Source organism: Astatotilapia calliptera, chromosome 11 (genome assembly GCF_964374335.1).
Source record: "Astatotilapia calliptera chromosome 11, fAstCal68.1, whole genome shotgun sequence".
Taxonomy (NCBI): domain Eukaryota; kingdom Metazoa; phylum Chordata; class Actinopteri; order Cichliformes; family Cichlidae; genus Astatotilapia; species Astatotilapia calliptera.
Window position 1 is genome coordinate 9,971,722 of NC_137432.1, and position 25,398 is coordinate 9,997,119.

General features: G+C 40.8%; 1 protein-coding gene across 3 annotated transcripts in view; it reads left to right on the forward strand.

Annotated features, from left to right (window-relative positions):
• The first annotated feature begins 5,674 nt into the window (after positions 1 to 5,674).
• Positions 5,675 to 25,398, forward strand: part of deptor (DEP domain containing MTOR-interacting protein) — a 35,435-nt gene continuing 15,711 nt past the window's right edge. For 2 of the 3 annotated variants that reach the window (XM_026183580.2, XM_080307777.1), the window contains exons 1-5: positions 5,675 to 6,093; positions 6,262 to 6,354; positions 10,588 to 10,766; positions 13,521 to 13,644; positions 23,417 to 23,595. In XM_026183580.2, the coding sequence (XP_026039365.2) occupies positions 6,080 to 6,093; positions 6,262 to 6,354; positions 10,588 to 10,766; positions 13,521 to 13,644; positions 23,417 to 23,595 (589 nt within the window). In that variant the 5' untranslated portion in view covers positions 5,675 to 6,079. The remainder of the gene's footprint in view (positions 6,094 to 6,261; positions 6,355 to 10,587; positions 10,767 to 13,520; positions 13,645 to 23,416; positions 23,596 to 25,398) is intronic. The other variant, XM_080307776.1, reaches the window with a different exon arrangement.

Sequence of the window (25,398 nt, forward strand, 5' to 3'; positions counted from 1 at the left end):
AACTAATAAAGGTGAAATGTGGATAAAAAGTTGCTGGAAAGGTGCCAATGTTGTTTTACCAGCTACAAATATCCATCACTACCTGAGCATACTATTACAACAGGCTTTTAAAGATTTATTAATAATATTAAATATTATTATTTATTAATTTAATAAATATTGGTTATTTATTAACCAATGACTTGGTGTTTTTTCTTTAACATGTTATAGGTAAGGAAGTTGATCATAGAGACAATTGGTCTTAAAGGTGCACCATGTTTATGTATCTTCGGTAAACCATACAGACTTGGTGTAGATTCCTCTGGGTATAACCTGTGGTATGAGGTTCGGTCAATAGCATTGTCTATCACCCTCTTTCTATAACCACTTCGTGGGTCTCGTTTCAGGGGCTCATAAGACCTGCAGTCAGCTGAGCCTGAAGATGTCACGGTCTGGCTGGGGCAGACCGTATGCGTTGCAGAGGAGGACTCAAACGCAGACCAAAACGTGGTGTGGATTAACAAAACAAGCCGTTTATTGAGACTAGCAACGAGGGTACAAAATAATAGGGCATCGGTGAAAACTAAACAATAACCTAAACTGGGTGAACTAATAACAAAACATGAAAAACCTTAACCATAGTGAACTGACATGGGTACCTGGAGATGAGACATGGATGAGCAGACGACCTGAACATGGCATGCAGAAAACAAAGGGCTTAAATACATACATGAGGTGATCAGGGGAAGTGGAGACACATGGGGGAACAGCTGACTGACATAAACCTAATGACAGGACCAGGAGAGGAAAGCTAAATACAATGAACAAAGAACACATGACACTGTCAGAATAAAACAGGAAACACTAAAACTAGACATGACAACCCGAACTTGACAATGTAAGACACAGACATGAAACACATGAAGAGCAGGGGAGATTTACCATAGTTGGAAACACGAGGGGGAAATAATAACTAGAAACACTTAGGCATGATAACAAATGAACTTGAAAACCTGAAGGGCTTAAACATAAACTATAAACATCAAAATGAACTAAAACTCAAAACACTGGGTCATAAGACCCAGGATCGTGACAGAAGAAGTCACTTGAATGAGTGACAAAACGTTTCTCCCACTGAAAACGCCACATCCAGATGAACAGAATCAACTTTTTGGAATCACTGTTGTCAAGACTGTCTCCAGGATCCACCCCTTAACTTCAGTGAAATTCTGACTGCCATGAAGACAGTAAGTCGAAGTTTATAACATAATAATAATAATCATCCTGAAGGCTAATCAAAGTTTATATATACTTAACCCAGCTATTTTTAATAAAGTAAATTAAAGTTAGGAGAGTTGTGAGCAAATTCTAATTCATATTCTATTAGCTAATATACAGCATTGTGCGACAAGCTATTATGTAGCAAGCTATCATATGCAACCCTGATAATGTTAAATACTACACGGTTTGTTTAACATACTAGTTTGCACATTGGGACATGAGCAAATAAAGTAAGAGTAGCACAATTAATTGCCCATCAGAGACTGACCGAGTTTTTTTGTCCTTTTTTGAAACAGAATGGATCCTAGATTTAGAAGAAGGAGAGGGGACGGCTGTGCCAGTCTCTTTGACACAGAAGAGGCCATGACAGTCAAAGCCGAGAAAAGCCCATGGGCCTGAGCTCTCTCACCTGAGAAGGTAAAAGAGTCAGCAAGGATGGCTGTTCTGTCAAGGTGGGGACCCTGATAATGAACACCATCTTCTGCAGTTTGGAATCTTCAGGGGCCATAAGCTTCAGACTGGCTGAAAATGTACTGGATTATGCTAGGTATGTGGTTCCTCTCTCACACACACAAAATATAAGTTAAAAGATTATTGTACTTTTATTCTCTGTTATCGGTTTAATAGAGAATTTTCCTTCCTGCTGGCTGGATCCACGCCTTACCAGATATTGACCAGAGGTGGATTTCCAAAACCTTGTACAAGTGGTTGCGCTTTAATCAATCAGAGGTGGACCACACAAAGGTAGACAGAATGTGCAATTCACTGACTTCAAGTGCTCTGCCTGCACTGGAGCAGTACTTTGGCCAGCCCCTGTTCCTTTGGATGGATAGGACGCTGTGGCGTGTGAGGCTGTACTGTCCACATCCAGACTGTTGCAAGTCAGATCTTATATCTGCTGGACTACATTAGTAGATCAAGCTCATAGTTGATATCGGCAACTCTTATTACTTGGCTTCAGAATATCTTGCCTGTAGGAGCTGCAAACAAAAGATTATCAGCTGGAGCCACACCATCATTTCCCAGCTAGATGTTGGCCATCGCAATTCCACTTCCCATGTCTTCTGACATACTGTACAAGCTGGGATGTGACATCCAGGTTGTGTTCTTCATGCATCAGCGTAGGTTGGGAAACAGAAGCAGCCAAAAAAAAGCAACTGGAGGAAGAGCATGCTAAAAGCTGGCTTGAGAAGCAAATTCAGTTTCTCACTGCCTGCAGGACCTAAATATCATTGACTGATGCAGGTATATGCCCAAGATGTCCTCAGCAGGCTGGATAAAGTGAAGGCCTCCATCACATCCCTGTTTGGACAGGCTATCAAAATGGACTTCGCCAAGAAGATTGTGAGGAAGCTGGCAGGTGAGCCCCGGTATACAGCTGCTTGGGTAACAAATGTTACTAGGAGATTTGCTACTGGATGCCCAACTGATTCCCACGCTCTCTACTCTGGTTTCATGGCCCAAGTCACCAGCTACATCTTTTTGTGGCATGACAGCGACCTGCAATGACTCAGGGCAGCTAAGCCCACAGAAGCAAGGAAACAAGTCACATGTGCCCTACAGAAGCAGATGTGACAAGCTACATCACCAAAGCAGAGATGAGGACGGTGAGGAAGTCATGCTCAAGCAGTTGACTGAGGCATAGGATGGAGAGAGGAGCTGCAACACTTTTGTTGTCCCTCTGATCCACTCTGCAAGGATGCCAGAAATCTGGAAGACCCTACGAAAAAAAATCCCTGCCTTGAGTATGAAGGGTTCCTATGGTTCCTCACCCACCTGCAGCTGCTTGGCTGGTGGATGTGCCTTACACCACCCAGCACTATTATAAGAGGAAAAGACAGAAGGAGAAATATAGTGACAGTTATGTAAGGAAGACTAATAAAATCACGTGTAAACAGTGTCAGCAGAGGGGGACTCTACCACACACCAGCAGTAATTTGGCATTTGGTACTGCCAAGCCACAGCTGCCATGACTCTGGCTGAGTGGGGGGCTACTAGCTCATATAAAGCATTGGGTGCAAAATTATTATTAGTGGTGACAAACATAAGGCCTGGGGGTCTCAATCGGCCCACTGGATGGCTTTGGAAAATATGAAGAAGAATATGGGGGCCTACATTTTTTACTTAACCCTGTATTTTAAGTTTACAGCTTTTGTTGGTGATAAGAACCCCGACCTGCCGCATACACCCACACAGAAATAGTTAAGTAATTTGTCCCACACGCCATCAAACTGTTTAACTCCTCTCTGGAGGGGAGAGGGAGGGGAAACAGGAGGACAAAGGAGGGGGGAACAACTAAGCTGTAGTGCCTCTTCACCTCACTGTGCAATACCTTGTGCAATACTTATGTAAATAGTCAACAGTGCAATAGACTCAATACTTGAAATGTGCAATTCACTTGTATTTTTATTTTTATTCCTATTTATTCTATTTATCCCCTTTGTATATTTTATTTATATTTGTCTCTGTATTTATATATGTGTGTGTATGTGTGTGTGTGTGTGTGTGTATATATATATATATATATATAATATTCTGTAACTCTGTAACTTCTGTCGGTGCTGTGCTTTTTTGGAAATCGAATTTCCCAGAGGAACCCACCCGAGGGATTAATAAAGTTCTATCTTATCTTATCTTATCTCTTATCTTAAACAATTAAATGAAAGCAGTCGAGAACTTGATAGATTATTTACCTTATCAAGAGAGAAGGAGGCTATTACAAAAGTATTTCAGTTGTGTGGTTGTTCTGCCTTTGTTCTGCAGGGATGGCCCAACTGAAACAGATTAAGCTCCCAAGTGGTTCCATTTCCTTGTTACCTCTGAAAGAAACCTACCCAGCTGCCTGCCCTTTCCTGCCTCCTCCCATTCTCTTGTACCTCACCAACCTGTGATGGGTTCATGGATGTGCTTTACACCGCCCAGCATTATCATAAGAGAAAAGGGCAGGGGGAGAAGAACAGTGGCAAAAATGAAGTGGTACGCAAGGAAGAATAATACCATCACATGTAAACAGTGTTGGCAGCAGTTGGTGCTGCCAGGCCACAGCCACCAAGACTCTGACTGAGTGGAGGGCAGGAAGAAAGATGCTCTACCCTGACTCTAGTACACTGCATATTTAATGTAATTTCAGTTTATTATAGACCATAGAAGTGATCGGTTCATTGTGGGTTATGCCATATTACACCATAACCCAGAAGTTCTTGTCTATTGTTCAATTTCGCCACGTTTCTCTTTTGTCTTGGTGCATGCTCAATCATCCAGGTAAGGAAATCCCAGAAGGCTGGACTGAAGGAACAGGGAGAAATAGCCGAGGTATGCCAAATTGCACAAGGACTGGACTGAAAATCAGTGGCAACAGGTCTGACAGAGTGATTAATCCAAATTTTACATTTTTGGTTTGTATTATTGGTGTTTACTGAGGAGCCAGGAGAGCTGTACAGCAGTGAGTGTTTACAGCCATCTGTATAACACAGTGGAGGCTTCTGTCATGCTTTGGGGCTACATTTGTGGTGGTGGAGATCTTGTCAGAATTGATGGAATTATGAAAGCAGGGCCATCAGATTTTGGTCCACCACACAACAACATCTTTTAAAATGTCCAATTAGCTACAGCTTCATTTACAGCTTCATAAATGTACAGTAACACAGAATACTTTGTTTTTGAGTTGGAACTAATCTTCCAGTTCCTCGACAAGTTTCGACATATGTTGTTATTTTATACATTGAGCAACACATGTAAGGCAGTGTGCATGTCCACAGGAATTTGTGTGCTGCTGCTTCGTAGGTTGAGCTACACCCTGCTCACATGTCATAGGAGGATGTTTTGGTAGCTTATGATTGGATTCCTGTTGCCTGTGAGAGTTTTTCCTGAGGCCTTTTTAGCTACAAGTAGGCTACACTGACACACTTTATTTGAATAGAAATTGCAGTTGGCATTCTTTGTCTGCACTGAATTGCTTTATAGGATGTTACATAATCTCCTTCTGTGTCTTTCCCCCCTCTTTTGTACACTATAGCATATACATTTAACAGGTAAAGGAGGTGGAGACGTCCCATTTTGTGGAATAAATACAAACAAATCTTATTATTAAGCTCCAAATTGTTACTAATTTAGTTTGTGTAAATCACAGGTGTTACAGTTGCTTTTACAGTTGTAAATGACAGAATGCCTTTTTTTCCTCTAGAAAATACACGAACACGTGCAAAGAAGAAAGGTGTACAACCCGAATTTGTAGCTAAAATTACCCCCTCATGTCCCACCTATCCTACCTCATTCTTTCCAGAAGCGAGCGCACGCACACCTGCACACGCTCACACATACATACATCTCTGCAATCCCGCCCCTTCGGTGAACTCCCCCAGTGACGTCAGCAGAGTCCTCCCAATGCGGGGGCTTTGTGGATGGGCTCCGGCTGCTCCGTGCAGAAAACGTGCAGTCAGCTCGTGTGGTTGGTCGCACGCGGGGACAAACAAACCGAGCACCGCACGGAGGGAGAGAAAGAGAGAGAGAGAGAGAGAGCTGCTGTCACTAGCGCTGAATTCAAAGATTAAACGCAGGGGTTCAAGGAGACTACGAGGAGGAGGGGGCATGCATGCATGCACTGATCTGTAAGAGTAGATTTTCTTGTTTGGGTTTTTTTTTCCAATCCAGGGAACTGAAAGTGGAGAACTGCTGATGAAGCTGCAGGCGCACTGAGGCGCTGCCTGGATTGTTTTTGCGTCTCACTCCCGGCATTGTTGCTCGTGTTTCCCGGGATGGAATAATTCCTTTCTTCGCTTTCATCCAAGGAATACCTGCGAGCCTACCCTCACCGCTCTCCATGGTGCTTGAAGGGTAAGCAGAAACCGAGGTGTCAGTGCATTGTTTGTCATCAGCGCACGGATCTTCTCCACGCCTTTGTCCAATCCGGTGATTCTTTATGCGTTTGTCACCTAAAAAGCAGTGATGCACATTTGGATGCATAGAAACACAACCCCCCCTGCCCTTTGCTTCTTGTTTCAGTAGAGAGATGGACGGCATCGGGAACACCATGCAGAAGAAGGCTGCCGAGCTGGAGCGTCTGGCCGAGGTGCTTGTCACCGGGGAACAGCTCAGGTATGTCGGTCGGTTCAGCTCCAAGTTCTCGTAGAATTCACAGGGTGTAGCGTCCTACCTTGTTTTTGGCAAAGTTTGTGGTACCTTTCGTGTGATTTGACAGCTTTAATAGCAAGGAATTCCTAGCAGTTTTTAAGTTACTATGCATGCTCATGTCAGCATGTTTTGGGTACATGTAAAAGGCCATGACAGTAAATAAGGGAAGCGGGTTTTGGGAGATATTTGACAGCAGGTTAATAACCATGCAATCACGTGGCTCCCTCTCCATGCAAACGGGTACAGCAGCCTGTTTTTGTTTTGTTTTTTTGCCCCACTGCACCATGCACAACCAAACAAAGACATTCGCACATGCATAACCTTCCTCGTGCACGCTGTTGCTCCTCATCTCCACTATGTAACGCATTTTCACGTTACTATATCACTTTAATGTCCAGAATCTGCAGGATCCTGCTTTGCAGCATTCATTTCTGGTGCTCCATCTATACAGTGCCCTTTGAGCCCCGCAGAGAATGATGAACTTACTAACCATTATCAAGCCCTGCCCATTCATCCTATCAGGGATTTGTACCAACACTGCTAGCAGTGTTGTTGACATGCTGTACCCTTTGACCCACTGTACTGTAAAAAAGAAAAAAGAAAAAAAGACTACATAACCAGCAGTTCATTCACTACTTCATACCCCCAGCAATGAATAGAGGCCCAGTTGGTAAAGCATGGCATCAATGCCTGGAATTTCAGCCCCCAACTGAACTATATGGAAATATGTGGCTAAAGTATGTTTTTGTGGTTGTGTTTTGAAGTATGTTGCTTTCCAAAAAACCACAAGCAGTATCACTTCAGTCTTCCTAAAGAGATTAACAGTTTGCTTGCAACAGTTTTCCCTGTTTATCATTATATGCTCACCATGTGTGTGTGTGTCAGTGTCCTTGGCACTGCTGCACACTGAGATTGCCAGCTGGCATTGTGGTCAGTGTCAGTGAACGAAAGGTTGGTTGTGGAGGCTGTTCCAGGGTCTCCTGAGATGCCGCTGTTCTGGGGAAAGGACTCAAGGTTGTGGCTTGTAAGACTTGCTCTCTGGCCTAAATCTTAATTCCTGACAGTTTCAAAGATGTCTTTTTGTCACTGCCTTGCTTCACGCTTGAACAGTTCAACTGTTTGATGGATTGCAAAAAAAATTGAATATAATAAAATAAAATGAATTTGGTACACATATAGATTTTGGTGCCACATCAAGCTTGATGGCTGCTTTTTGGATGGACAAACACTGAGGAATAAATTTAATTTTATCTGTTGCCATCGCCAGGTCAGCGTTTCCCATACTATGGATAGTGCATGAATAGAAACCAAAACTGTTCTTGGCTGCTTTTTTGTATGTATGTATGCATATAAAAAATGACCTTCAGTGAATATAGTAAACATTATTTATGCTTGCAATCAGCATGTTAAATTGCCTTTGTGAGCATTTAGGAATGCTGACGTTAACATTTAGATTAATGAGGTGCAGTGGGTAAGTGCAGTCTCCTTCAGTGGCTAGTGTGGCTATAGAAAGTCGGAAAAATTGTGTCAGGCACTGTCCTTTATTTCTAACACTCAGCGAAATGAAAACATAGTCACTGTTTCAACCCGGTTTCATTACCTCACTGTTAAATCTTGTGGCCACCGTATAGTTATAGTACAGGGCAGCCAAAAATCACGAATCAGTGCTGTGCAAAGGTCTCGGGCCACCCCTGATTTCTCTATATGTTCTCTATTTTCTTATTTCTTAAGGACATGACTTTAAGAGTGGTTTTTTAGGATCACCACTTGCCCAGTTTTCCACACCATGCTGCAAAGTCTTCAGCTAATAACACCTTGTTGGTGCACAAGCACAATTTTATCTTTGGCATTTTTCATATATTTAACTAAAGAAATGCAAGAAAAACTGGCTGGTAATACACAGTGCCTAAAATACAATTAAAATTCATTCTTGGCTAAGTTTTCTCTTATGTACAGTATTTGTTTTATACTCGAATGACTCAAAGGTCAGTGTTAAGTAGCTTCACAGACAAAAAAAAAATTCCTCCGATACAAGGACTAAAGTGAAAATGAGGGTAACAAAGCAACCAATGTCAAAAGAAAAATTTTGAAAGACCTTCAGAAAGCCTGGAGAACTATTGCTCAAGACCAATTAAAAAAATACAATTAGGTCTGGCTCCTTGGAAGCAAAATATAAGGAGATAAGGGATGCCAAAACCTTTGGACAGCACTGTAGCTTGTGAATATTTGTAATTTGTTTTGTTTCATATTATTAATGTGAGTTTTCTGATTAAACATGACCCATGGTCCTTCTCGGTTTCCCTTCGCTGCATCCTATTTAAAAAAAAAAATCCTGGAAACACTCTTACACACGGGACAGTTTAATGTCTGACTTTCTCCTTTTGTGTTTGGCTGCAATTCCTTTGTTTTTTTAGCTTTGTCCTGGAGTGTTTGCTCATACCAAACGCAATGAGAGATTTAAAAACGTCACATTCCCTTTCAGTCTGAGAACCGCAGCATTCATAAGTATAAGATTACACTTTGCTGATGAGAGCAAGCAGTGCCCACACCTTTGTTAGCTCACTTTATCATGAGTCAAGCTCATGGAACATGAATGACACAGTTTCCGTTACTGATAACAGCAGACTGTTTTAAAATATGTTATCACTTGTTTGTGCTCTATCGTGTTGACTCCTTGTATCACAGAACAGATCTGTTTCAGGCAGATGGCTTAAAAACAGACAGAGAAGCAGCTATATGGAAGAACAGGCACATGCAGCTGTTGTAGTAAGTCTTGTGACCAGTTCATAGCTGTGAATAGATAATGTGTTGCACTGTGGCTGAGTCTGATGGTTATTAAGTGTTCATGAATGCTTCCAGCCTGGGACTCAGCATGCCAGTAGGCAAAGACTCTTTGAGAAAAGCTTCTCCCTGTTACTGTGTGATTCAGCACAAGTTAAAGAAATGAAACGACTTTGCTTTCTGCTTCCTCTCGAGTTGAATTTATGTGAGGATTAGACCGGAGCTAAATACACAGAGAGGATGATGTCAGGATTGCATGGATGCAAAGTCTCCAAGTTTTTCAGAGGAGCTTGTTTGCCCATCGTGAGTCTTGGCAGTAGAGTTGGGTCGGCTTGGACTAATGCTGTCATAGCTAATCCGGCGTGATGCTAGCCAGCTGCATACAGACTCAGCATGAAGTGGAACTAGCTAGCTGGAGGAAGCTTGGCTAAGACTGGTGGACTGTTTCACAATACCTAGGTTCAGCTAGAGGTCACTGTGAAGCCAGCACATGAAGGATCTACACCAGGGGTGCCAAACATAAAGCCCGGGGCCCAGAATGAGCCCAGCAAAGACTTCAATCCAGCCCACTCAATAGCTTTCAAAAATGTGAACAAGTGCATTGATTTTTAACTTTTTAACTGTATTTTCATAGGTTTTACTAATAAGTCTTCCCAGCTACAGAAAAGTTATTAAACAAACAATTAAATGACAGAGAAGTTCTTATTTTTCACTATAGAAATGTCCACATTTGCTTTTTTTTATAGTGCGCTCACATTTTAAAAACAAGAAACTTGAAACTTTAGATTTTATGTATGCAGGACAGTGTGGGAATGGGTTACCAAAGCTTATCATGCAGAAAACCGAGATGTACTGTTGAACTAACACTTTGATTTCTTATATCAAGAGATCTCAGGGTTTAAATGTTTATTTAAATGTTTTTACACTGGCATAAGGAGGAGTTTCACTGGTTTGATCTCAAGATCAAAGTGGGCGGTATCTGGCCCATGATGGAAATTAAGTTTGGCTTGAGAGGTTCATCATGTGATCATGCAGTCAACCTTATAAATCCCTGCAGATAGTGTTTGAATGCTGTGTTTCATCTCAAACCAAAAATATGCATTTGCTGTGTTTTCATTCCACTTTAAATTTCAATTGTGATACCCTCACATCGATAACCAAATCAGGACATGTAGTCAGCAACAGTGCTTAGCTGTTTGTTTTAGAACAATATGAGCAAAATGAGTGTAAAATGATACACCATGCTGCTCTGGTCTCTCCTCACTGTTATTACAGTCTCTTTATATGTTACAAAATCAATGCACCCTTTCAGGTGCAAAACAAACAACAACAACAACAAAAAACCCAATTTCTGGTGTAATTTCTAAGGACTTGTGCTGAAGTCAGATTTTCTTCCCCTCTGCTACTTGTTTACAGGCTGCGGCTCCATGAGGCGAAGGTGATCAAGGACCGGAGGCACCACCTCCGGACTTACCCGAACTGCTTTGTAGCTAAGGAGCTCATTGATTGGCTGATCGAACACAAGGAAGCTTCAGATCGAGACACGGCCATCAAGATTGTGCAGAAACTTTTAGACCAGAGCATCATTCACCACGGTAGAGCTTTGTTTCTGTGAGAAAGTGTATGCGTGTGAGAGTGGATTTTCCATTTTCTATAACAGCAAGGGTCCCTCTCTCACCCTCTGTTTTCTTCCTGACATTTTCTGGGAACAAGCGGTCCCTCTTAATGGATGATTCTCTGGGTCTCCTGGCCAATTTGGCTCCAGTGGAGCGTCTCATACCTGCTTCACATTTGACCACTGACAGAGGCCTTTTTCCTCTTAAGTTATTACTTAGACAGAGCCAACGTATAGAAACTAGGCTATAGATTAATGACCGAATGTCAAAACCCAGTCTGTGATCCTGTAACGCTTCTATACAGTCTGAAAGAAAACATCAGGACAGCTTTTGTTTCTCTGTGTGCATCTGTGTTTCTTTGCATGAAGACAGCGTTTGCCTGCATTATAGGCTTTGGGTTCTCTCAGTCACTCTCTAACAGCCGCTTCCTGTAGTGGCTCTTTGTCAACAATTGTCCATGTTGTTATTTAGGCATTGTTTGGGGGTTCTCGTTAAAGCAGTTTCTTTTAAATGTCTGCAAATTCTGCAGAAATTTACAGACTTCATGATCGGAACTGGTTTTGATGATCGGGTTCCTTAGTGTCACCGTGTTACTGCAGTATCACAGAAAGGGAAGGAATTCCATTACATTTGCCAAGTACGTTATCTTGGACTCAATGATGAGCTGATTAGAATTCAGAAGTCAAAGGGCCAAGTCACTGTGACCTCATTGGCCATAACTCAGGAATTTATGGGCTGGGTGGTGCTATAGCTAGCTGTGATATACTCGAGGCTAAAATCCATGTCACAGGGGCCTGGATTCAAGTCTGACCCAGACCATTTCCCCTCAAACTCTCCTACTCTCTGTACCATCTTGTCCAATGAAGGTTAACATGCCTAAAAATAAAATACACCAAATACTTATTATGGAAAAATTGGACGCAAATGTTTGAAAAACGTAACTTGAAAATTAAAAAAGGTAAGAGCCACTATGATATTATAATGTATAACTTAGAAAGTTATAAGTGCTGATCATAAGTCACCAAATGATGACGGACATCATTCAGACATGGTCGGCTGCTGAACTGGTAGCAAGAACCTTTGGTCTTCTTTCGGCTGTTCACCTTTTGTGGATCATCTTCCTCCATTTCACACTATTCCTAGCATCCTCTTCTGTCACATCATCTCTCTGCATGACCTCCTTCAATACCTACATGGATCTTCTGTGATCGTCCTCTTTTCTTCATGACTAGCTGTTTCATCGACAACATGTATCATTACGTAAAGCTACTTGAAATACTACCAACATTTATTTAGAGTCTTGAGTAACTTGACCCAGCTGTCTTAGCTAATTATAGGCCAATCACCAACCTTTATTTTGTCTCAGAAGTTCTTTAAAGAGTAGTTGTATGACCTCTGTGGTTGTCCTGCTTAACCTCATTGCAGTGTACTACACTTATGACCACAATAATTTATTACAGTGACTAGAGCATGCCACAAGTATTACAAGGTATTGTGCTGCAGTTTGAATCACAAGATAAGATAAGATAAGCGTTATTAGTGCCACATGTGGGAAATCTTTTGGTCACGGCAGTAAGTACAAGTTTAAGAGCAGTAAAAGTTAAGAAAAACACAATAGGATAGGGTAAGATAAAATAGAATAGATACTATACAGCAATATGTAATAGACTCCAATTTGTTAATGTAAATGGAGCTTCACACACTAAGGTTAATAATGGAGGTTAATAATAACAATGGAGTTCCACAGGGTTTTGTGCTAGGACCAATTCATTTGACATTATACATGCTACATGTATACGTGCTACATGTATGCATTTTACATGTCACCGTTTGTAATGGCAGCCTGTGTGGAGGGAGGAAGAGGACCCAAATGCAGACACTTGGAATGAAACTATAATTAAACAAAAAGCGAGCCATTTGTTTGTGGCTGGGAAAAGGTACTAAACAAAAGGTAGATGCACACTTAGGCAAAGGTTCAGGTGACAGACAACAAAACCTTGAACATGATAAAAACATGAACATGAAAAAACCTGAAAACATGACAAGAACTCAACAGGCAAACTGACACTGAACAAAGGATGATAAAGGACTTAAATACACAGAAGGGTAATGAGGGAAGCGGAAACACATGGAGAACATAGCTGACACATGAACATGACGCCACAGGGGAAGCAAAACTAACTATTATACGCAAGGAGAGGAACATGGGAACAGATAAGAGGAACGAGGCACAGACATAACTAAAATCATACATAGAGGAGGAGAGACTTACACAGGAAACAGAGCATGGAAAAAACTTTAGCTAAACGAAACCTAATTAAGGCATACTAATAATAACACCAGAACTTACCATTACTCTAATACATCATAAGAAATCAGACATACAAAATAAGCTCAAAATGCTGGGTCACAGACCCACCGCCATGACATAGACAGTATTACTGGAAGGCAGAGCATTCATTTTTATTACTACTCCTCCATCCACGATCCCTCCTTTGTACATTTCCAGGCTATCTGAATCTTGGCCGTTTGTCTCCAAACTGCTCAGCCTGAGATATCCCTCTGACATACTCATTTCTGTCTGCCAAAAATGAAGTTTAAGCTAGTAACTGAGTTTGGACAGACAAATATGTAAACCACATCTCGGCTGGTTGGGAGAGTAAACAAAAATGTGGCAGTGTTTTTGCAGATTAGCCCTTTAATCTAACTTTCTTTGCCTCTTTTTGCGTTCAGTGTGTGACGAGCACTGGGACTTCAAAGACATGAAGCTGTTTTACCGCTTCCGGAAGGATGACGGCACATTCCCGCTGGATAATGAAGCCAAGGTGTTTATGAGGGGCCAGAGGATCTATGAAAAGTATGAACAAATAAACTTTTCTGTTTTACCTTTTTTAAAATGTAGCATTAAGGATACTGTGTTGCATTTGCTTTCACACCAAGTGCTAGATTAGAAGAAGGTTCTTATATCTGCATAAAGACCAGGAAGTCTCTGTGTAAAGGTGAGAAGATATGCTCTCAGTAATTAGCTTCCCAGTTGTGAAGTTTTTCTGTAGCCAGCAGAACCTGAGTGAGCTGATCAGTGAACTTCAGGGATGATTTTCTAGATTCTTGATTGAGCAAATTTTGCCATTTACCCTTTCCCAGTGTTAGAGTCAGATTTACTAAACAGGACAAAATAGCATTTAATGTGTGCCATCCCTAAACAGTGCTCATGGGTGTGGTTGGTTTTACTGGTAAGTCACCAAAGTTGCACTGTTTGCTAAACACAGATGCAGTTAAATTCATATTTAAAAACAAAAGATGATTTTTTTTCCATTAATACATATTGTCACTATCAGCAGCAAATTGCATGCCACAAACGTTAGTAAATCAGTTTACATACTTGATTTAAATATTGCCCTCCCTATATTTTGGCATTGAGAAACCATTCCCAACGATTACATGTAATTTTTCACTGTGCTCTTTTTGTAAATACAGACAATACTGTGTTTGGTGCATACGTTAGTAAATCTGGCCCTTAACACTAAGCAAATGGACTTCTGGGTCAAGCTTTAGTTATAAAACAAGCTCAAGAGTAGCATCAATTTCCCGATTTGACTCCTAGGTAGATGAAAAATTTCCCAGAATGTTATACCTCTGGTGCATAATGTTAAGCATACCGCAAATGAATTCTCTGATCAACATGATGATTATCTCTGTGGCTCATTTTAGGCACAGCAGCTCAAACTAGCTGCTTGTCAAACCTGTTTGTGAAGAGAAGCTGTTCAGAAGAAAGCTGATTTACAGGGAGGGTCATGGGAAGCAAAATTACTTGTTTTTTTTCCTCCCAGAAACTGTGGGACTGCACCGAGGCTCAGAACAAGATAAATTAGGAATATTTTGTGCTGTACATCATGCAAAGCCTCTAGTCTGGGCTTGGAAATGAACCTAGTAGGTCATCTTTAAAGGCCGCAGCTGTGAAAGCATTTGATAGCATGAATGGTGAACTGTGACTTTATGTTGATATGTGGTTTCAGTTTTTGGAGCTTCATGGCTACTTGGAAAGCTGTGCCACATTCCATCCACACATTTCCGGTTGTCCTCTGTATCTCTTTGTTAGTCTATGTCATTCTGCACAGCATGCTGATTGAGTGCATCTGACATACCACCCCCATTAATTAGAAAATTTGTCCTGCTGCTGAATTCGATTCAGTTAGATTAGAGGACACTGCATTGAGCATGCCTGTTTTTTGTGATAAAAGCCTGCAAAGTTAGGAAAATTAGAGGATATAGAGATGAGTCATAGCTTTATTTAGAGGAGCGCTTGGGTTTAAAGGGGGGATGCCACAAATAGCATGATCAGCTCTGTAACCGTGTTGTTTTTCCAGTAAATAGGAGACTAACAATTTATAAATATAAAAAAACCACCAAACTCTTCCTTTCTGCCTCTCGCGTGTGTATGTGGCATTATTTTTTTGGACTTGTGCACTGTAGTCTTCCTGTGCCGCTTTTAATTTGTACACAGTGGCACACTGTTATTAACAGAGACCTATTTCTTATGTGTTCCTGAGACAGCACACACAAACACAGTTATTGCATAAGAGAAAGAAATATTCCAAGGGGAGACATCTGTCGTTTCAGCCCTCAAAGCTATGTGTTTATGTAATCACCGCGGTGCAGTCCAGGACACACACACACACACACACACACACACACACACACACACACACACACACACACACACACACACACACACACACTTATCCTAGTGGTTGAATTGCTTCGCTGCTGCACTTATGACAAAAAAAATCTCTGTGTCTCTTGTGCTTGAGTGCAAAGTGCACTCATGTCCCACTGAGGGAAAGTTGTTGTCCCTACGCTTCCTGTTTTCATAACAATCTATGATTTAGTTCCTGGTAATCACTTCACTTGTAAACACTACACAACTGAAATGAATGAGACTTAAGATACACAAGAACCAACGACCACAGCAGAAGTTATCAAGCTGTCAGGAATGTGGTTTTATTATAAGGCTTCTATACACCACATCGTACCATATAATACTTTGATTCGTTTATTAAAAAAATTCTTGACTCATCTCTAAAGTGCCCAGGATGTTTCATCCTTATGGCCTCAGGGTTAGGCTCCCACAAGTTTGATAAGTGGATATAAAAATGGTTGAAACATCCTTATTTCTAGATGAACAATATTTTCTATAGACATTCGTGGTTGCCAGAGGATGCATGAGGCATTTTTAGTACAAGAATTATCTGTTCATTCATTTCAGTTATAGTTTGCCAGGCTAGCACAGTAAAATAAGATGGAAGACATTCTAGCATAAATCTTTTTTTTCAGTGAAGACACCTGTCGTGGGATGGAGTTAGAAGAGGACCCGAATTCAGACTCAGAGCAGAATTAACTCAATTTGGTATTTATTTTAGTTGTGACAGTAAGTCCATAATACTGTAGGAAATACAAGTGCAGGTGAAGAGAATCTAACCAATGGGACAAGAGGAAGCAAAACTAAACACAATACACATGAGACTAGAGAAGAGACAAGAAAGCAAAACACTAACTGAAACCCAAACCCCAGACTGAAGAGAAACGTCCAGAATAAACAAACTAAGAGCCCAAAGGAGCATCAAGTAATAAAGAATTTAGTGCAAAACCCAAAGTGTTCGGTCAAAACTCCAGGATCATGACAACATTTCACAGAAGAAAAAGAAGGCTTTACTAACAGAATACTACACAAAAGTCTTGAGCCACACTTTAATCCCTTATATGCTGCTTTAATTTTTTTCACTCATTTTCAGTGCAGTCCTTGTCTCTGACTATTTTCTTAGTAATGGTTTTTGTCTGTTAAACCACAAAACGCTGAGCTACGAATCATGCAAGCATAAAACTACCACCTAACTCAAGGGATGAACCAGTGTGTCTACACATACCCGAAAACTTAACAAAGGGCTAATTTTACATGGTATCTTTAGGCACTTTGTTATTATCTGCCAGTTTTCCTCCTATTTCTATAAAAATGCCAACGAGAACGCAGTTTGGCAGATAAAAAATAGTGTTTTTATTCCAACAATTTGCTCTGTCATGGTTTGGGTTGCATTTCAGCCGGTGATGTTGAAGATCTTGGCAAAACCAATGGAATGATAAACTCAGAAAGGTGCCGTCAGATTGTGTTCCACCATGCAATACAAACTGGAAAGTGTCTAAATTTGCAAAAGCGTCATATTTCAGCATGACAATGATCCCAAACACCAATGCCAATACAGTAAAAGCATACCTGGATAGATAAAAAGACAATGAAACACCATGAGACATCCATAGGCCTCCTCAGTGCCCAGACCTCAACATTATTGAAGCAGTGTGGGATCATCTTAATAGAGAACAGAACAAAAGGCAGCCAACATCTAGAAATCACTGCACCTATTTCTAATTTTTCCAGCAACATATATAAAAATGGTTTGGCTCAAGACTTTTGCACAGTTCTGTACATTAAAATAGCTTTGTGTTTTTTCCTTCAGCCAGTTTCACGTCTATTTTTTCTTCTACTGGAAAATAAACAGTTCTTGTCACACGTTAATTGATCTGTGATACCATCAACTGTCAAAACAACATAAACAACATACTGCAAACAAACCACAAGAAGTTATTTTGACAGAAGTTCCTAAGCGACAGAGGGGACACTTTAAAACGTTGTTTATCATGTAGCTGTTTGTGCGTGTGTGCATTTGCACTCTTGTTGATTATGCCCGAATTTCTACAGAATTTAACCTCTTCCACCTTAGAGACCCCTGTTCAGGGTCAAAGTACCATCCAGAGTTGTAGCTGAAATGTTTAGGTTCAAAAACATCAGTGTTAGTGACTCGTTGTTTGACAAAAACTGTTTATTCTGTCATGTGCAATTTTGATTAATTACAGTAAAATATTTTATGATGAGTGTCTCATCTGAAGCACCCAAACTGCACAGTTTTGGAGCCCAGAGTTTCAGAGGATAATCATGCTCATGTAGATCTCTGATATAATAAATTACCTTTGAGTAGCTGAATTCAAGTGGCTCAGGTGGTAGAGCAGGCTGCCCACTGTTTTCAGGGTTGGCGGTTTAATCTCGAGCTGCCTTTGGCAACAGGTCAAATATATATAGAATGCACCTACATGCTTAATTTGAGCCTTTTTGAGATTAGCCTAACACTGCTCTATCCTCACATACATTCACACCTGCAGTAGTTTCTGGTAGCCTCACTGGAGCACCTGTGAGTTATGTTCTTTGGTGACGGATGGTGGGTTTTCTGCCCATTGGTGCACACACAACAGCTGTTTGGTGTCATAGGGGGCTGGAGCCTATTCAGGCTGTCAAAGGGTGAAAGACAGGGTACACTCTGGGCAGGATAAAGGTCTGTCGAGCTAACGCAGAGAGACGCAGTTTTGAATGTGGAAACCCTAACCTAATGCATGTCTTTGAACTGTGGAAGGACGCTGTGCCAACATGAAAATTTTACAGAAATTATTTCATTTGCACAGCTTTGATGCAGATCACCTTAGCCAGCATTTGAGATTTAATCTAGGTACATTACAAGATGTAAGATACAATCTCTTGTCTGTGCGCTGCTGTTGTCATTCCCCACGTTCATGCAGGAGTTTTTTCATGTTTTTTCATCAACGTTTGCCACATCAGTGCGTACAGACAACGAGATAAGGGCAGGCAGGGATGTTTGTTGATTTCACAGGACTTGTCAAGTCTATAAAACACACCAGTTTCAAAAGCAGAGACTGCTTTTCATTCCCAAGGCCGCCCTTCAGTCTGAGCCTGGTCAGCCTTAAGGAACCACAGCGCTCACTCAGTGTACTGGTGGTTTTACATGTTTTCTACTTCAGCTGCAAATTGTATATACTTTCCGTTATTGGTGACCATTTTTCCGCATTCCAGACATCCATCATGCTTAACCTATATTTTGTTTTTTTCCCTGTCAGAGACACACAACCTTTAATTCCTTAACATAACAAGTTATAGCTGTGAGTGTGGTCACTGCTTTATGTTTGCGAGGAGATGTGACATTTCCAGTGGTGGAAAATCTTGTTTTGTTTCAGTAGGAAGTCGTAATAATAAGTGATTAAAAGAGGAAGATTCATCAAAAAAGGAATCAAACTTTTTAGGATGGAGGCAAAAAAAAAGATTGGAGTACAGCATTGCAAAAGTGAACTTATGTCATAGTAAAGGTGTTAAACTAATCCTTCATTTAAGAGCCTGAGATTAGGACTGTAGAAGTAAAGGTTATTTGATATGACAAGGTTTTTTTTAGCACTGCAGGGTGTCATTCACATAATGTGTTTGCTACACAGTCTGTGTAAAGGAAGTGCATGCATTTAGTTTATTAAGCTGTAAGTAGCCATAACTGCATAAACTCCACAAGGTCCACTTGTGTGAGCATGCCCAGTGGAGAAAAGTGCATCCGCCCCATTCAGCCCTTGCACGCTAATACATAAAAGAGAGAAGTTGATCAGCAACTTATAGCAGGTGAGCCAATCATTCCACCTGGCACTGCTCCCTGAATTAATCTGCCCCACCTGGTATCCTGCAGCTCAGCCAAAAACCACCCCTCACTGCTGCAATCCCATTCATATTCTGTGATAGCGTGACTCATGATAAGATGGCAGGTGGGTAAAGTAAGTAAAATAATTCATAGCACCTTTCAAGATAAGGATCACAAAGTGCTTCATAAAAAGAGGAAATAAAAAAAACCCAAAACTAATAATAAACTACAGCAATATCCACTAGTTAAAAGCAAGTCTATACAAATTAAGTCTTGAGCTGCTCTTTGAAAGTTGAGTCCACAGATCTCAGTGGAAGAGCATTCATAGTTTAGAAGTTGCAACCTCGAATGCACAGTCTCTTTTAGTTTTCAGTCTGTAACAAGGAACCACCAACAGGTTTTGGTCAGAAGACCTCAGGGACCTGCACCTTATATTTGGGAGAAAGAGTTTGGTAATGTAAGCAGGCATTTGACCATCCAAAGCTCTGAACGTGATCACCTAAATCTCAAACTGGTTTCAAATGAGACAACTTAGAGGACCTACTAAGTACCCTCACAGCCACATTTTGGACCATCTGTAGGTGATTCAAAGATGACTTACTGAGGCCAGTTTACTAAAATAGTCCAATTGTGAGGAAACAGAGCCATGAATAATCATTTCTAATTCTGATTTAGACACCATTCGACTGAGGCAGTCACACACAAGGCTATTAATGTTTATCAAAATGAAGAGCCTAGTCAAATGTACATCATCAAATGTTCACCATAGGTTCAGTCATTTTATTCATAAATACACAAGGTTGTTGATCACAATGGGAACAAAGCTGTCAGGAACACAAAAGAGAACCAGTCTTCCCAGTGTAGGTGAAAGACACTTAACTGTCACCCAGTTATTTATAGCATCAATACAGTCTTGAATGACAGATATTTTTGCAACATTTGTTAGAGAGAAAGAAGTATACAACTGGATATCATCTGCATAACAATTATATGAGACGCAAGATGTGTCTTAAGTGGTTGTAGTGCAAACAGAGCTGCACCTTGGGTTTACACCACATGACAAAGTGGCAGATGAGAACATAAACATGTCAGCAGCAACTGATAAAAATCTGAGGTAAGAAGAAAACCGTTCTAGAGATGATCCAGAGATGCTCACTTAAGACCTTAACCTGCCAATCAAAATACTGTGATCAGTTATGTCAAATGCTGCTGTTAAATCTAAAAGTACAAGAACAAGATATTCTCTCTTTATATTTCTCTTAGAAACCCTAAGAAGAGCTAAACCTTGGACAGGTCATCGGCCCATCATAGGTGCAGACCACCACTCACTCTCTTGTTTGCACCTACAGCCAGTTTAGAAGGCCAGTAATCAGCACGCCTTTGGACTTCAGGATGCCCGTCACACAAAGATACATTCAAACCAGTTAGGTTCTTGTGGGAGACAGAAGTGCAAACCACTTCACCATGCCCATCTTACATAACCATTAGTGTTGCATCCTTTAAAAGCTATTCTTTGGCCATAGAGTCATCACTACCCCACCCATATGAAAGACTAAATTTAAAAGCAGGGAAATGCCAAGTCTCAGTGTTTGTCACTCGGAGTTAGGTAAACTGACTGAACAGACACTCTGAGTTCATATCAGGGTCGTGGCAACTCCTCTTGTTCCACTTAATGCTTCCATGATCCATTTATATGTGTATGCAAAGCGTCATAGTCCTTTCTATTACTTAAGTGGTTACTATTCAAAGTTCAGAGTTCACTTCACTGAGCCTGTCCCTTGGAGGTAGCATAACACGATCTGTTGACTTTACCTGTTAAAATGGATTAAATTGCATTGTGTAACCAGATCTTGTGGAACATTGTGTCCATTTCTTTTAACAGCATGTTATGATGTTTGCTGCTAATGTGAGCCATAGCAGTTTATTCCAGTAAAGCCACCAATCCTTCAAAATTCTGCATCTAAACCAGCCAGTGACCTTAAATGACTAAAGACTTGAGCAACACTGGGCTTGCACTTGTTCTATATTTCACTCAACCCAAAGGTTGAAATTTGAGGATAACACTATGTCCCTGTGAGCAACTCAGTGACGTCATAGTTCTTCTCTTGACTAGTTTCGGTTTTCTGTGGATGTCAGTCAAAGTTTAATGAACCACAGTGAGAGCATGAATGTGCTTTTTTTATAGAGGCGGCTTTTCACATCCTGCAGCTGAGTTGGATTTCATTTAGTTTTCCATTTACTTTCATTTCTTTCATTAGTCTCTCTATTTGTGTTACTTAGCACAGAACCTGTTCTGTCAGGAGACTAATGGTTTTGTCGCTAAAGCTTTCCAATCAAATATTAATTTGTCTCCATCGAGATGTTGAAAGAGTAGGAGGTTTGTCTGTGCCAGGTAAAACTTGCTTACTACATATACTGATTAATGATATACTGTGGATTGCCTATACAAAAAGCGAATAAATAAATGCATGGCAGGAAATGTATTGGCATAGTTGCTCTTCTCTGAGAATTAGATGAGAAGGCCACTCTCCAATGATAGCAATAGAGTGCATAGCCTAGCTTAGAATAAAGGCAAGAAACAGAGACACACTTAACCTGTCAGTATGTTTAAAGCTCATTAACTTACATATTATACCAGTGCCTTTTTGCATTTGGGTTATGTTGCCAATTTCCTGGCTGAGTATAGTTGCACACTTGTCTGTAGAGGTTTGAACAGCTTTTTGGCTTTGGTTAAGCCAAACTAATCTGATGGTTTCTTTGGAAATAGTTAATAGTTACTACACAGACATGGGAGTGACATCTTCTCTTCTAACTCTACAAAAAAAAAGGGAAAAAAAGCCCAGAGGAGCTCTCGTTAATATGTCTGTCATCTCCAGATTCGGGTTTAATCTCATCACTGAATCGCTGATCCGGTAGGGACTTACGGAAACTGTCTCCTCCATAGTTAAATTAATATAGCTTTAAAGATTATCCCATCACTAGTTCTTCTGTCCTGCTTGGATCAAATGTTAAGTTAGTGGCTGATTCTTAGTCTGGAGCCAAATCACCCAAAGCTTTTGGATGCATCTGATGTTGAAATTATTACTTCTTTGAATAAGTTCTTTGAATATTATGATTATTTATACAAATCTCCAAACTGCTGATTCATTCATGCATGATATCTGTGTGTAATACACAGTCCAGGCTGTGATATTAACCGCTCAGTGAATGATTGATAAGCCACTAAAACTGAATGTGGGAATACGTTTTGTGCCAGCAGAACAGGACCAACAGCGTAGAAAATACATCTTTGAGGCTGTATTTCATTTTAAGCATATGTTTTGACATGCAGATGGCAGAAAGCCCCCTGTAACTTGCACAGCTCTTTGATGGCATTGCTTAAGTGTATAGGCTGGTGAGTGCTTGCGTGTGAGTGACAGGTGTGAATGTGGTTTTGAGAAAGTGGGATAGCGAACGAGTCGACAGTTCTGCTCCTTACAGGCGTGCACATGCCTGTTTTTGTTTGAGTCTGTCACCGGGTGCCACTCAGAACAGACTACAACACCTGTTTAATGCAATCCTTGTTTTGTTTTTTGTGTTTTTGTGGAAACTATATTAAATCTTGTGCCTTTACATTCAACTCAGCTGATTCCAAAAAACAACCCTCCATTTATCAGTGAAGCTTATCCAGAAGGTTTGCCTCAGTGTACTTACTTTGTAATCGTGTAGGTTTGATATATGAGGTTTAAGGAATGGCTTGAATTTATGCACACTGCTCATGTGCTAATCTGGAGACAGCTACAGCACAGGCTTTGTGCATTTTGAAAGTGAAGATTAGAGAGTGAAGGAATGACCAGAGTTGCTGGTTTATAAGGTTTTCTCCACAGGGAACTACCTCTGAAGAAAGTTTACTTTTCACTCAACCAAAGGCTCGTAGCTTCCATAAAACCTTACTTTATTTTCCAACAGCTAGGTGAGACTTTTATGTAAAATCACTGTAACTTTAAATAAATTTGTCGGTGCCAGGTGCACCACGTGCACCAAATGTGCCGTTTCATCTCTGCAGCACCCCACTATCACTCCTTTCCCTCGGTCTCAACTTCATTACTCTGTTCGCTCTAATTTTCTCCATAGATTAATGAACACAGAGAACAACCTACTGCAAACCAGAGAGGAGGAAGGCAAGTCGTTTGAGCGGACGCTGGTAGCCTCAGAGTTCATCGATTGGCTGCTGCAGGAGGGGGAGATGCCAACCAGGGAGGAGGCTGAACAGCTGGGGCGGAGGCTTCTTGAACATGGGATCATCCAGCATGGTGAGGATGGAGTCAAGGGAAGGGCCTTGTTTCCTCCTGTCAGTTATTTGGTTAATCAGTACAATCATTTATCTCCCCGTTGAATTGGTAGTCAGCAAAGGGTTTACCAGTTTACCGTTTTAGTGTCATAGATATGTCTAGATAGAGCCAACCTAAATTACAGTTTCTTTCTAGGCAATACCCATAAGTAGGCCTCAAACCTAACAACAAAAACTAGGTTAATATGGTCTCTAAAGGGTGCCTAAAATATGAAATCTTTATTAGTTTTGCTCCTTAAAACTCATCACTGCCCATTTTGGGCTTCTAGCCATTTTGAATTGACCCACATTATAGTGTCACACTGACTGGGAATGCATTTCACTGCTTATGAGTAGCACTGGTGTCATTTATCCCCCAAAAAGTAATGTTTTACATTACAGTATTTTAAAATATTTTTATTCTAATTCAATACATTACTTATAGAAAGTAATTACTTGCACTGGGGCATTGCTCCATTACTTTTGTGCTAATTTGCACTGTCTGAGATGCAGTTTCACCCATGTGATTGCCAGTTAAATGTATATTATTAAACTATATATGTGCCTACATAGCAGTAAAAGTCCTCTTCCTAATGAGAACACAAGCTCTTTCACTTCATGTACTGTTAGTTGGTAAAAAACACATAATACTTAATACATACTACATAATACTGTGGCAACAGCGTTGCTTCCATAGAAACCTCGTGCTTTTGTCACCTGCTGGAAATCAAGCTTTTGTTTCTTGCATGGTGCTGAAATACACTCAGCTTGAGGATCACTTTCTATGTGCGTCCTTTGCTATATGGAACCTTTGCAAAGTTCTTGGAGAGATTTATTGCCATATTCCAAGCAGCGGATTGTTGTTTCTGGCCTTTGCACACTTTGCAGTTTACAGTTGGAGATCAGTCTTCTCTTCATCAGTATCCTCAATGAGATGAGTATAAGCCAATGCAAAGAAATGTTTAAAACATCATACAGATAACTGAAGAACTTATGTAAAAGAAGTAACAATGCAGTTGACATGCGAGGCGTGTGTTTTTTGTGAGGACCCAAATGCAGACCACAAAAAATGAAAACAGGAATTAACTGAAGCGTGCCGTTTATTAAGGCAGACATACCCAACGGGGAGAAACATAAAAAACAAACTAAACAGAGGAACGCCTGAACTGGGGGAAAGACATTAGAGAAATCTGAGCATTAGAGAAACCCTGAAAACACAGGAGGGACACAGGAGAGCCACGGGTAAAGCAGATGTGACGACAAAGGTCGGGGGAAAACTCACACAATATATACAGACAGGACGTGATCAGGGGAATTGGAAACAAATGGGAAACACAGCTGATACAACCGAACATGACGCCACAGGGGAAGCAACACTAAACACGCTTAACATAGACCACGTGACTGTCAAAATAAAACAGGAAAAAAGGCGGACTAAGACACTCTGACTTAACAAGGGAACAGGGAAGTGACAATGGGTGACAACGCACATGACAGAGAGGAGAGGCATGGAATAAATGCGAGGAGGTGAACGTGGGAGCTAAATGGGGGAAAACCCAGACATGAGGAACAAACACATGTGCATAAACAGAAATGCAAGGTGAGCCTTTCCGAAAGGTCGCTTTCAACTGATTTAAAAGTGCTTTTGCATGTGAACAAATTTGATGTTTTAAAAACTTGTGTTTGTGCAGACACAATTTTGTGTGGAGGGTAATCACTGACATATACATTCATATCGTGTCCAGTTGTAACTGTGCGTTTAATACCTGCTAAGGTGTCGCTGATA